Here is a 13,826-nt window from a genome sequence, read left to right as displayed (position 1 = left end):
GAGTATCTCCCTGCTAGCAGGGAGCATGCACTGGCCATGGCACAGATGTACCCACGCTCAGAACTACAATTAGTTGCTGATGTACATGCCTAGTTAATGAGCCTGACCATAGAATGCTGTGTTTCAATTTCAATATTTTTTATAAACAAAAGGTTAACTTCTATAAAGTGGAATTCCTTGAGGCAAATAGTTTCCACATAGCAAACAGGCCAAGGCCAAAATCTGTAGCCACATTCCTTCTTTTGGGTTGTCTGTCATTTATGCTTTTGTGCATTTTACCAGCAATGCATATTCAGTCTTTAAGAGTCAGAATATAAACCAAACTCTCAGCAAACCCTGGAAAGGGCCTCACTGGGATAAAAGTTACAGCCCTCTCAGATTAGTTAAGCGTTAGCCATGAAGGAAAAAGAAGACATTTGTTCAGTATCTCACACAGATCAAGAGATGGTTCAGAACTGTGTGAAGAATTACAGTTACTTCAAAAATAAACCATGAGAAGTGTAAGAGGAGGTTCTGGAACCTTGCCGAGCCCCCAGCGATGGGAATAGAAAAACAAATACCCACAGTGCTCCTGGACTAGGGGTGGGACCACAGCTTCCTAGCACAGAACTAATGTTTCTGAAATTTGAATGCAGGAAATATGACATAGAAAGTGTCCAAAATTTTAGGAATTAATAAGTATATAGGTTATTTGCAGCTTCCTTGGTCCTTCCCCAGACATACCTTCTTCAAATAATAAATTTTATTGTGGGTTTGCTGTCCTCCACCAGGGGACATGTTGATTAATAAAAGTTTTCAAAGTGACTTTGGTTCTTATTCATTTGGCTGAAAGACTTATTGGGTAGACACATGGCAACAAATACAACATATGACTGAACCAGATCTTTTTGCTGTAAAAAACATAATTGGGCAGTTGGTAAAATATGACTAGGGTCCACATCTGGAATGGAGCCTCAGATCATGGCCTGTTCCTGTTCTGGGTAGTTTTACAAGGCTGCAGGTAAGAATATTGTATTAGTCCATTTTCACACTGCTGATAGAGACATGTGGCAGCAGCAAGAGAGAGCTTGTACAGGGAAACTACTCCTTATAAAACCGTCAGATCTCATGAGACTTATTCACTATTACAAGAACAGCACGGAAAAGATCCGCCCCCATGGTTCCGTTACCTCCCACTGGGTTCCTCGCACAATTTGTGGGACTTGTGGGGGTTACAATTCAAGATGAGATTTGGGTGGGAACACAGCCAAACCGTATCAAATGTCCTAGCTTCTAGAAAGTCCATACTGAAGTATGGCAAGTAACGTGTTAGCAACTCACTCTCAGATGGCTGAAAGGAGGAAAAACTCTTGTACTGTGCTTGTAACTTCTCTGTGAATATGAGATTGTCTAAAAATAAAAGCATATTGCTTTAAATTATTGGACTTTATGTTATTAAGACATTGTGGCCTTAAAATACATGAAATTAGAAAGAGACATTATTCATCAAGAAATTTGAGAAGGTCTGAAGGAAAAAATCACTTAAAATACATTATCCTAAAATAAATAAAGTACTTCATCCTGATCATGATAATCTTGAGACAACTTAGGTTTAAGGTGTGGTTTAAAAATAATAATACTCCAGGTGCAGTGGCTCATGCCATACTCCCAGCACATTTGGGAGGCCAAGGCAGGAGGATTGCTTAAGTCCAGGAGTTTGAGACCAGCCTGGGCAATGTGGCAAAACCTTATCTCTACAAAAAATACAAAAATTAGCTGGGCATGGTGGTGCTTACCTACAGTCCCAGCTACTTAGGAGGCTGAGGCGGGCAGATTGCTCGAGCCCGGGAGGTTGAGGCTGCATTGAGTGGTGATCGCACATTGCACTCCAGCCTGGGCAACAGAACGAGACCTTGTGTCAAAATAATAATAAACACATTAAACTCATCATTCAATGTTTGCCTCCCTGGAGGTACTCATCAGGCCTTTGTTCTTCAGGAAATCCTCTTCACTTCCCATTATATTTGCCTTTTAACAGCATAAAATATTTGGAAAAATAAAATACAAAATCTTGCTTTTTTAGGGATGTATTATTTTGCTACAAATTTGGGATAATTTTTTTTTTTTACTTTTAATGTATGCAGTGACATGTACAAATGCTTGTAGTTTATTTAAACATTAGAATTACTGACTTTTATCCTATCTCAGCGGAAATAGGAGATTACGATGAAATGCTGGACCGAGAGCACCTCAAAGCCAACGAGTATTTGCCTGGCCAGCAGCACTGCCTCGAGAAGATACTAGAATTCCATCAGAAGCACGTGTAAGTCATCACAATTGTCTATTGACACGTTGTCACCACAGTAATGACTAAAGAGTGTGTAACGAGAAAGGACTGTTGTCGTGACTTTTGCAAGATTCTAACATAAGGACCATTGCTCCCAGCCTCAGGATGTGCAGCTGCCGCCATAGACAGCTTGGCAGACACATAGAAGCTGCAGCCCTGGTCTGAAGCACCTTCACACCTGCATGATGTGCTGCTTTAGAAGGTGCTGGAAGAAGCTGGGCATGGTGGCTCACGCCTGTTATCCCAGCACCTTGGGAGGCTGAGGCAGGTGGATTGCCTGAGGTCAGGAGTTTGAGACCAGTCTGGCCAACATAGTGAAACCCCATCTCTACTAAAAATACAAAAAAATTAGCCGAGCTAATGGAAGGCACCTGTAATCCCAGCTACTCGGGAGGCTGAGGCAGGAGAATCGCTTGGACCCAGGAGGTGGAGGTTGCAGTGCGACAAGATTGCACCACTGCACACTCCAGCCTGGCAACAGAGCGAGACTCCGTCTCAAAAAAAAAAAATGGTACTGAAAAAGACATCAGGGCCTAGGGGAGGAGGATGCTACTGAGCAGGATGGGGTGGCTGTTGTGGGGGTCTCAGCTGCTGCGGTGTCTCTGCAGCGTGGCAGGAAGAGTCCTCTGCGAGGAAGACACTGTGCTGTGGAGGAGGAGGGGACTGTGAGGCTGACAGTGTTGGCCTGTGTCAGGGCGTTAGAGGAGGGGGGGACTGTAAGGCTGACAGTGTCGGCCTGTGTCAGGGCGTTGGGAATCACCTGGCACCCATGTCCTTCATCTCGTCTTGTTTTGATTTGTCTGAGACTTGACACTGGTGGATTTTTCTGGATGGAAGTGGTAGAGACCTAGAGAAAGAGTGCTAGCTAAGGGGAAAAGGATGGAAGAACAGTATGGGAAAGCACTGTGGGCTCTGGCCCAGGTGGGTGGGAGCTTTAGTCACCAAAGGGGAGCACTCAGCTGGTGAAAGTGAGTCAGGAGGACTTAGCCTTGCCTTTGTGACACGTCCTTTTGAGATGCAGGTTTGTCAGATCATGTATGTTCATGTGTGTCGTTAAGGCTCTACTGGGACCTGCTGGCAGCTGCCCTTTCACACCTTCAGAGTATGAGTGCCAACGATGCATCCACCACTGCTGTCAGCACTGGGGAGTTGGTTTGAACAGCACAGACTGAGATGCCTACCCGTACAGATTTTACCTTACCCTGTAAGATGGTGTGCATTTCGTGCCCTCACCACTCCCAGTGTGGGGGATCTCTTGTGTGTGCAGGGGAGTGCCTTGTGTGTGCCCAACAGCATGGCAGTCATGAGATATACAAATCCATTGCTACAGATGAGAATGTGTGCAGTGAGCAGGAGCATAGCTTATACACTATGAGCTGAAAGAAGGCTGAGGCGAGGCTCAAGGAGACTCGTGGGAGGACCTAGGCGGGCAGAGCCAGGAAGGAAGCATTCCAAGCAAAGCACCAGCCTGGGAAGGGAGGGAGGAGAGGGAGGTTCCAGCGTGGCATGGACACGTTGGGTTCAAGGGCTGGAGGTGGAAGTGCCAACTAATACTGGAGAGGCCATGGTGGCAATTACGGACAGCCCTTACAAGCATTTGTGTGTAATCCTCAAATCTGTCTCATGGCATGCACGGTTTTACCCCATCATACGTACGGTGAGACCGTGCGTGCAGAGTTCCCTCTCAGACATGACGGTGTGGGGCATCTTGTGTGCGTCAGTCGTTGCTTCTCCTCCATTCACCTGATCTGACCTTGAGGAGGCCTCCATGCAGGGCAGTGCGGGTAGAGCTCCTGCTCTGTTCTCCCGGGTACCCTTGGCTTTGCCTCTTTCAAGTGTTGCCATTATTCTGGCTGGTAGCGAGGAAGGTATAGCTATTCTGATTGTCACATCCAGACCTTGACCCATGGAGCCAAGGGCCCTCTCCTAGTGTTATGTGCCATCCCAGCAGGAAACGGTCACTGGTTCAGTCTGTGTTCCTAGGGTTGGGGACAGTCTCTCCCTGCTGAGACACACAGCGGGGGCTGGACATGAGGAAGGGAGAACTGAGCATTGTGCTGTGAACTGTCCAACCTGAAGGACAGTCCCTAGTGGATGGGTGGGTTTGGGATGCTGGGGAGAGTGTTGTCAGCACGTAGGCCAGGTTAACCTGTGCAATGGGTGAAATCAGCTAGGCAGAGGACAGATACAGGTCAGAAAGGGAGAAGAGCCCAGGATGAACCCCTGAAGAACTGACATTTGAGAGGCCGAGTGCAGGAGGAGGCACCCACAGGAGCCTTCAGCAGCCAGAGGCATGGAAGGGCACAGGTGCCAAGAGAGCATGTTTTAGGATAGTGGCCACAGCCCCTTGTGTGGAGACTACCAGGCCTGGGGAGGTAGGCACAGGAGCAGGTTTCTGAGCTTGGCAGTGTGGCAATGCATCACTTTCAGCATTTTCAGTGAGTGTTGAGGGTGAATTCTAGGTTCAAGTACACTGAAAGTACAGTGAGGAGACAGTGACAACATTTTGGGGCACTTATGTTGAGAAGCCTGCTTGTGGAAGAAAGAACTGGACCCTCAGGGTAGTTCTGTGTGTGTGTGTGTGGGTGTGTTCTGTGTATACATGTGTGGCTGTGTGGTCGTATGTGCATGTGTGTTATATGTGTTCCTATGCATGCATTGTGTGTCTGTGTGTGGCTCCTATGTTCCTGTGTGTTGATGTGTGTTCCTGTGTACGTTGTATACTGTGGTTATGTGTACTTGAACACGTGCGTGTGTCTCTGCGTGTGTGTGTGCTTACATGTGCACATGTATCTGCTAAAAACCCTACAAAACCAGTAAGAGAAGGGTGAGTCATGTGGTCTGCTTCATGCGGGAATACAGTTGAGCTCTTCCCAGATAAGCCGGGAAGCAGGAAGCTCTGCTCCACATCATAGGCCTTCACTGTGTTAATTTGAGAGTTTGTCTATCACAATCATCACAGCTTCATTGCACATCTGATTTCTTTTAATAGTTCTTTAGAGTTTTTACAACAATATTGTACCTTTATTTTAATTATTATACAATTTTTACATTGTCTTGTGATTCTAATGGTTCTTCAGTGATCCACTGAAAACACCTTTATAATCACTGAATAGGATATTAAAGAAGTGCTTTTCTTGACTGTATCACATTGCTTTTAGATCTTTGAAACTGCAGAAAAAAGCCAGGCACAGTGGCTCACGCCTGTAATCCCAACACTTTGAGAGGCCGACTGGTTTTGAGTCCAGGAGTTCAAGACCACCCTGGGCAACATGACAGAATCCTGTCTCTACAAAAAATTAGCCAACTGTGGTGGTGTGTGCCTGTGGTCTCAGCTACTTGGGAGACTGAGGTGGAAGGATGGCTTGAGCCTGGGAGGTGGAGCTTGCAGTGAGCCAAGATTATGCCACTACACTCCAGCCTGGGCAACAGAGCGAGACCCTGTCTCTAAATGAGTGAGCGAGCGAGTGAGTGAGTGAGTGAGTGATAAAACAGGTTTACAAGACACAAATGTTTCAGATAGTAAAAAATATTTTTTAAAATGAAAAGGAGTTGGCCGGGCGCAGTGGCTCATGCCCGTAATCCCAGCACTTTGGGAGGCCAAGGTGGGCGGATCACCTGAGGTCAGGAGTTTGAGACCAGCCCGGCCAACATGGCAAACCCTGTCTCTACTAAAAATACAAAAAGTTAGCTGGGCGTGGTGGCTCACACCTGTCATCACAGCTACTCCGGAGGCTGAGGCAGGAGAATCCACTTGAACCTGGGAGGCAGAGGTTGCAGTGAGCCGAGATTGCACCATTACACTCCAGCCTGAGCTGCAGAGTGAGACTTCATCAAAAAAAAAAAAAAAAAGAAGAAGAAAGAAAAGAAATACTGTAGATAACACTACTATCTCATCACACTCATTTTCTTTCTTTTTCATTTTATTTTATTATTATTGTTATTATTATTTGATGTGGAGTCTCGCTCTGTCACCCATTCTGAAGTGCAGTTGCATGATCTCAGCTCACTGCAAACTCCACCACCGTGCCTGGCTAATTTTTGTATTTTTAGTAGAGACAGGGTTTCACCGTGTTGTCCAGGCTGGTCTCGAACTCCTGACCTCAGGTGATCCACCCACCTCGGCCTCCCAAGGTGCTGGGATTACAGGCGTCGGCCACTGTGCCCGGCCCTTTGTGGTATTTCTTCTGATTTAAAATTTGTCTCTGCCAGTAGTGTTTGTGTATAACTTTGTCACTATAGAGCAGATGTAAGGCTGAGTAGCTAGTGTACGCAAAGAAAGCATTCTACCCGTTCCAAAGTAGTTACAGAATAGAAGAAAACTGAGGATGTCTTTGGTCTGCACATATGGTATATGTTTTTGTAGTGGGTAAACATACAGACAGTGAACGATCTGTCCTCTAGACATGTAAAGCCTTCATTGTTAGTTTTCCTGATCACTTCCATGATGCATTTTGGCTCTTTCAGAAATCAAGTGTTTGTAGTGTGTGGTTCTCCTGTTTTTCATTACAGGGGCCAGACACCTGCTGAGTCGGATTTCCAGGTGCTCGAAATTGCTCGAAAGTTGGAAATGTATGGCATCAGATTTCACATGGCTTCTGACAGGGAAGGAACCAAGATTCAACTGGCGGTTTCCCACATGGGTGTACTCGTGTTTCAGGTAGGCCAGTGGGGAAGGGAGGGGTGAGAACAGGGCAGGGGAGGTATTCTGCAACCTGGTGGGGTTTGTTCTTATAGATGTTGGTAAATTTTTGTCCTGATGAGTAAGGTCCTCGATTTGGAATGGGGGCTTTGCATATCATCCAATCCAACCTCTTACTCAGTGGGGAAATTATTCTTTTGTCCTTCTCTGACACAGGTGTGAATATCCTCCATATCATGGAGCCCACTGCTTCCTGGGACTACCTCCCGCCTCCCTGGATTCCCCATTGCCTCCTGCCCCACCAGGGCTGCCCACTGCCTCTGGGACTTCCCATTCCCTCCTGGGATTCCACCTACCCGCTTAGAATCCTAAAACACAACCTGTTTTTTTTCCAGTGGAGCAGTCTCTGTGCTGTGGGTGTGATCTGTGCTGGACTGTGAACACTTTAGAGTGGGTCACAGTAATCACTGAAGTAAACAAACTAGAATAGAGTAGGAAATAGCAGAGGGATTGCTTGTGATAAGAGTCAGTGTTGTCTTCTGAGGTGTTTGTATTAGTTGTGATGCATAGGTAAATAATTACATCAATGGTGAGCACGCCCTGCTCAGTTCCATTTGTGGTCATGTGTGTGTGTGCTGGGGTTTGTGATGTCCAAGAAGCTTAAGTGTGACTGCTGGTGCCAACTAGAAGGAGCTTTTCTTCTTATTCAGGCCCTTCACATATCTGAAAACTCTTGTTGGGGCTCCCTACGTCCTCTTGCACCCAGACTAAATATTTCCAACTTGTCTGGGCCCCTCCTTTTGGGGGCACTCCAGTCACTGGCCCTTGTAAAATTTTGCACCTCTGATAGACTATGGTAATCCCGAAAAGGTCTCCTCGATGCTGAATGTTGTGGGAATTGTCACTGTTGCAGTCTGGGAGCCCATTGCCTGCGTGACCTGCTGTTTTTTTATGGGCTTGTTTTAACCTGTGACTATCAAAAAGAGCTTGGTCTGATTCAGACCTCCCTCATCAAGCCATGTTTATTATTGTTTTCTTTTCCTTATTTTTTTTTTTTGAACCTAGCCATCAAGTTTCAATTTCCTGTCAGAAAAAAAAAAATTAATTTTGAATTTAGAATATTGTGTTATATCTCATACTAAATGTGATTAGAGAACAGTAAAAGTCCATGATAGAGACCAACCTTAGCAATCCATGCCTTCAGGTGGAGGGTCTGAGCATCCCCTGCCTATATCTGCTGATGAGTGTACCCCCATTGCACAGAGATGAAAACCTCACATCCAAACTGAGCCATTGTCACATTTCCGGAAAAAAGACAAATAATACAACCTAAAGAAGTTGTAAAAGCAAGGGATTAGAAACTTCAGATTGAAGATAGCAGACTGAATATATGTGTTTATTTTTATTCCCTGAAAACCCTGAACACAATGACAGTGAAGGCATTTTTTAAACATTTAAATCCATAAGAACAAAGAATGGGAAAACAGCCCATGAAAGATGAGGGATAGCAGCAATGTTTGGAAGCTGGGAAATGACACAGTGAGTGGGACCTGACTGCAGAGTAGGGAAGGCTGAAATCTCACAGCCTGCAGTGGCAAAGTCACAGTGCAAGCCAGCGTGTCCCGGGAGCCCCAGGAAGGGCTCCCAGTTCATGCTCAGGAGAAATAGGAATGTTCCTTCCTCAGAAATGTAAAATGTTATCTTGTAATTTTTTATATCAGCCTTGTTTGTGATAGTAAAATTTTGTGAATTAACCATTGGAAAGCCAGTTAAATAGCCTGGCACAGTGGTTCACACCTGTAATCTCAGCACTTTGGGAGGCTAAGGTGGGCAGATTGGCACATTGCTTGAGTCCAGGAGTTTGAGACCAGCTGGAGCAACATGGTGAAACCTCATCTCTACTAAAAATACCAAAAATTCACTGGGTGTAGTGGCATGTACCTGTAGTCCCAGCTACTCAGGAGGCTGAGGTGGGAGAATCACCTGAGCCCAGGAGGTCGAGGCTACAGTGAGCCAAGATCGTGCCACTACACACCAGCCTGGGCACCTAAATAAGTAAATAAATAAAAGCCAGCTAAATAAATGGTGGTGCATCCATATGAACAGAATATTGGGCAACTGTACAAACAAGGAAGCAGCTCTTTATATCCCAATAATGAGACATCCTTCAAGATCCATCATTACATGGAGAAAAGATTCAAAACTCTATATAGTAGCTACTGCTTGTGGGGAAAAGAGAGAAAATTATATGTGCACTATATTCCACACTATAAAATGAACTGGTGACATTAATGGCCCCAAGGAAGGGTGGCCAAACTGGCAGACTTTAGAACAATGCTGAGAGGGAGACTTGCACTATGGACTCATTTTTGAACCTTCAGAATCTGAGCCTTGTGAATATATCACCGTATTACATTTTCACAAAACCTTCACAGAAATGAAACACTGCGTCTCTGAAACGAACAGGATGCCATGACAGAAACAAATGGAGAACATAAAAACATTTGCAAATTAAAATATAGGCTGCCCCAGTCCATCCCCACCCCGTGTCGCCTACCTGGTCTGCACGCCAGGCAGGGGTCATCGAGCCTCTTTGTCCTGCAGAGTTGTGCTGGCAGATGTTCTGCTACTTTTTAGCAGGTTTTCAGCCTGGCCCCACATGCAACAATAGGAACCCAACCCCAGCAGACCTTGGGCTCTACAATTTCGTCTCCATCATCCGCAGAGGTATGGCAGCCTCAGTTCTAAGTGCAGATATTTAAAATTGTAATATAGGAGGATCCAAGATGGCTGATTAGAAGCAGCTGAGGTCCACGCCACTCACGAAGAGGAAAGAAAAGGGGTGAGTAAATTCACCTTCAACTGAAATATTCAGGTTCTCGCACTGGAACTAACTAGGCAAACAACTCAACCCACAGAGGATGAAGAAAAGCGAGGGTCGGGGTTAATGGCCCACCCAGGAGCAGCGTGGAGCCAAAGGAACCCCACCCCCAGGCAAGGGAAATGGTGAGTGATTGTGCAACCTCGCCCGGGAAACCACACTTCTCCCGCAGATCTTTGCAACCCACAATCAGGAGATCCCCTCATGAGCCATGCCACTGGGGCCTGGGGTCCAGTACACAGAGTTGTGTTCAGTCTCAGCAGAGCAGCCACTGAGTCACACACAGAGACCCAGGAGTTTCACACACTTCAGCCCCAGGACCCCCAGCAAGGTGGGAAATCTGTTTGTACAAACCCCTGGGAAGAGGGCTGAATCCAGCCTCATTCTGTGAGGCCCACTTCCACAGCACCTCACAAGTTAAGACCCACTGGCTTGGAATTCTAGCCAGCCAACAGCAGCAGGCTGGAAATCTGCCTGAGATGGATCCGAGTTCCTGGGGGGGAGCGGGGTGGCCACCATCTCTGTAGTTCAGTTGACTCAGCCATTTCAGCCTGCTGGCTTTGGAGAATATAAACAGTCTGGATAAGGAAGAGTTCCCCCAAATGCAGCATACCTACTCTGCAAAAAGCAGCCAGGCTGCTGCTTTAAGTGGGTCCGTGACCCTGTTCCTCCTGACTGGGTGAGCCACCCCTACAGGTGCATTTGGGCCAGCAACGAGTCAGTACCCTCCTGGCACAAAGCTTTCAGAGGAGGAAGCTGGCTGCCATCTTTTCTGTTTCACAGACTTTGCTGGTGATACCTCCAGGTACAGGAAAAACCAAGGCATCTAGGGTCTGCTCCAGACTCCCAGCAAACCTCAGAGGCCCTGTGGTAGAGTGGCCTGACTAGTAAAAGAAAAATAACAGGCCAGGTGCGATGGCTCACACCTGTAATCCCAGCACTTTGGGAGGCTGAGGTGGGTGGATCACTTGAGGTCAGGAGTTCAAGACCAGCCTGGCCAACATGGTGAAATCCCATCTCTACAAAAAATACAAAAATTAGCTGAATGTAGTGGTGGGCACCTGTAGTCCCAGCTATTTAGGAGGCTGAGACAGGAGAATCACTTGAACCCAGGGAGGCAGAGGTTGCAGTGAGCTGAGATCGCATCACTGCACTCCACACTGGGCAGCAGAGTGAGACTGTCTCAAAAAACAAATACCTGTAATCCCAGCACTGTGGGAGGCTGAAACAAATCCCCTGAGGTCAGGAGTTCAGGACCAGCCTGGCCAACGTGGTGAAACCCCATCTCTACTAATAATACAAAAAAAAAAAAAAAAAACTTAGCCAGGCATGGTGGCAGGCTGAGGAGGGAAAACTGCTTGAATCTGTGTGGCAGAGGTTGTAGTGAGCTGAGATTGTGCCACTGCACTCCACCCTGGGTGACAAAGTGAGACCCTATATCAAAAAAAAAAAAAGAAACAGAAAACAACAACAACATGAACCAAAAAAACCACATAAAAACCCCATTCAAAAGTCAGCAACCTCAAAGATCAAAGTTTGATAAACCCACAGAGATGAGAAAGTCAACACGAAAAATGCTGAACACTCAAAAAGTTAAAGTGCCTCTTCTCCTCCAAGTGACCACAACACCTCTCCAGCAAGGGAGAAATAGAAATGGGCTGAGGCAGAGATGGCGTTATTGACAGAAACAGGCTTCGGAAGGTGGGTAATAATGAACTTTGCTGAGCTAAAGGAGCATGTTGTAACCCAATGCAAAGAAGCTAAGGACCGTGATAAAACAACACAGGAACTTACAGCCAGTTTTGAGAGAAACATAACCAACCTGATGGAGCTGAAAAACACAACATGAGAACCTCACATTGCAATCACAAGTATCAATAGCAGAATAGGCCAAGCAGAGGAAAGAATCTCAGAGCATTTAAGACTATCTTTCTGAAATAGGCAGACAAGAATAGAGAGAAAAGAAGGAAAAGGAATGACAAAACCTCCAAGAAATATGGGATTATGTGAAGAGACCAAACCTACAACTAATTGGGTTACCCAAAAAAGACAGGGAGAGTGGAACCAAGTTGGAAGACGTACTTCAGGATATCATCCAGGAGAATTTCCCCAACCTAACAAGACAGGCTAATATTCACATGCAGGAAATGCAGAGAACTCCAATAAGATACTCCACAAGAAGATCTACCCCAAGACATATAATCATCAGGTTCTCCAAGGTTGAAATGAAAGAAAAAATATTAAAGGCAGCCAGAGAGAAAGGCCAGGTCACCTACAAAGGGAATCCCTTCAGACTAACAGGGGACCTCTCAGCAGAAACCCTACAAGCCATAAGAGATTGGGGGCCAATATTCAACATTCTTAGGAAAAAAATTCCAACCCAGAATTTCATATCTGGCCAAACTAAACTTCATAAGCAAAACAGAAATAAGATTCTTTTCAGACAAGCAAATGCTTAGGGAATTCATCACCACCAGACCTGCCTTGCAAGAGCTCCTAAAGGAAGCACTAAATACAGAAAGGAAAAACTGTCACCAGCCACTGCAAAAACACACTGAAATACATAGACTGGTGACACTGTAAAGCAACCACATAAACAAGTCTGTAAAATAACCAGCTAGCACCTTGATGACAGGATGAAATTCACACACAATAATATTAACCTTAAATGTAAATGGGCTAAATGCCCCAATTAAAAGACACAGAATGACAAGCTGGATAAAAAGCCAAGACCTTTGGGTGTGCTGTCTTCAAGAGACCCATCTCATGTGCAAAGACACACATAGGTTTAAAATAAAGAGATAGAATAAAATTTGCCAAGCAAATGGAAAACAGGAAAAAACAAGGCTTGCAATCCTAGTTGCTGACAAAACAGACTTTAAAGCAATAAAGATTTTAAAAGACAAAGAAGGGGATTATATAATGGTAAAGGGTTCAGCAAGAAGAGCTAATTATCCTAAATATATATGCACCCAATACAGGAGCCCCTAGATTCATAAAGCAAGTTCTTAGAGGTCTGCAAAGAGACTTAGACTCCCACACAATAATAGTAGGAGACTTTAACACCCCACTGACAGTATTAGACAGATCAAGACAGAAAGTTAACAAAAATATTCAGGACCTGAACTCAGCCCTGGATCAAGTGACCTTATAGATAGCTACAGAACTCTACACCCAAAAACAACAAAATGTACATTCTTCTCATCACCACATGGCACTTTCTCTAAAACTGATCACATAATCGGAAGCAAAACACTCCTCAGCAAATGCATAAGAACTGAAATAATAACAAACAGTCTCTTACACCACAGCACAATCAAATTAGAACTCAAGATTTAAACATTCACTGAAAACCACACAACCATATGGAAATTGAACAACCTGCTCCTGAATGACTCTTGGGTAAATAATGAAATTAAGGTAGAAATCAAGAAGTTATTTGAAACTAATGAGAACAAAGGGATAACTTATCAGAATCTCTTAACGCAGCTAAAGCAGTGTTAAGAGGGAAATTTATAGCACTGAATGCCCACATCAAAAAGCTAGAAAGATCTCAGGTTCACAACCTAACATCTCAATTAAAAGAACTAGAGAATCAAGAGCAAACGAACCCCAAATCTAACATAAGACAAGAAATAGCTAAGATCAGAGCTGAACTGAAGAGATAGAGACACAAAAAAACCCTTCAAAAAACCAAATCCAGGAGCTGGTTTTTTGGAAAAATTAATAAAATAGACCGCTAGCTAGACTAATATAGAAGATAATAGAGAATAATCAAATGAACAATCTGAAATGATAGGGGACTATCACCACTGACCCCACAGAAATACAAACGATTATCAGAGACTACTATGAACACCTCTATGCACATAAACTGGAAAATCTAAAAAGATAAATTCCTGGACACATACACCCTCCCAAGACTGAACCAAGAAGAAATTGAATCCCTGAATAGACCAATAATGAGTTCTGAAATT

General features: G+C 44.9%; 1 protein-coding gene across 1 annotated transcript in view; it reads left to right on the top strand.

Annotated features, from left to right (window-relative positions):
- FARP2 (FERM, RhoGEF and pleckstrin domain protein 2) overlaps nt 1–13,826 on the top strand; it is a 135,921-nt gene that overhangs the window by 44,645 nt on the left and 77,450 nt on the right. Inside the window, exons 7-8 of the mRNA XM_011996370.1 lie at nt 2,188–2,302; nt 6,839–6,986. Of these exons, the coding sequence (XP_011851760.1) occupies nt 2,188–2,302; nt 6,839–6,986 (263 nt within the window). The remainder of the gene's footprint in view (nt 1–2,187; nt 2,303–6,838; nt 6,987–13,826) is intronic.

This window comes from Mandrillus leucophaeus, unplaced genomic scaffold (assembly GCF_000951045.1).
Source record: "Mandrillus leucophaeus isolate KB7577 unplaced genomic scaffold, Mleu.le_1.0 Scaffold510, whole genome shotgun sequence".
Lineage (NCBI taxonomy): Eukaryota > Metazoa > Chordata > Mammalia > Primates > Cercopithecidae > Mandrillus > Mandrillus leucophaeus.
Note: the sequence above shows the minus strand (reverse complement) of the source record. Positions and strands in the feature narration are given on the sequence as shown.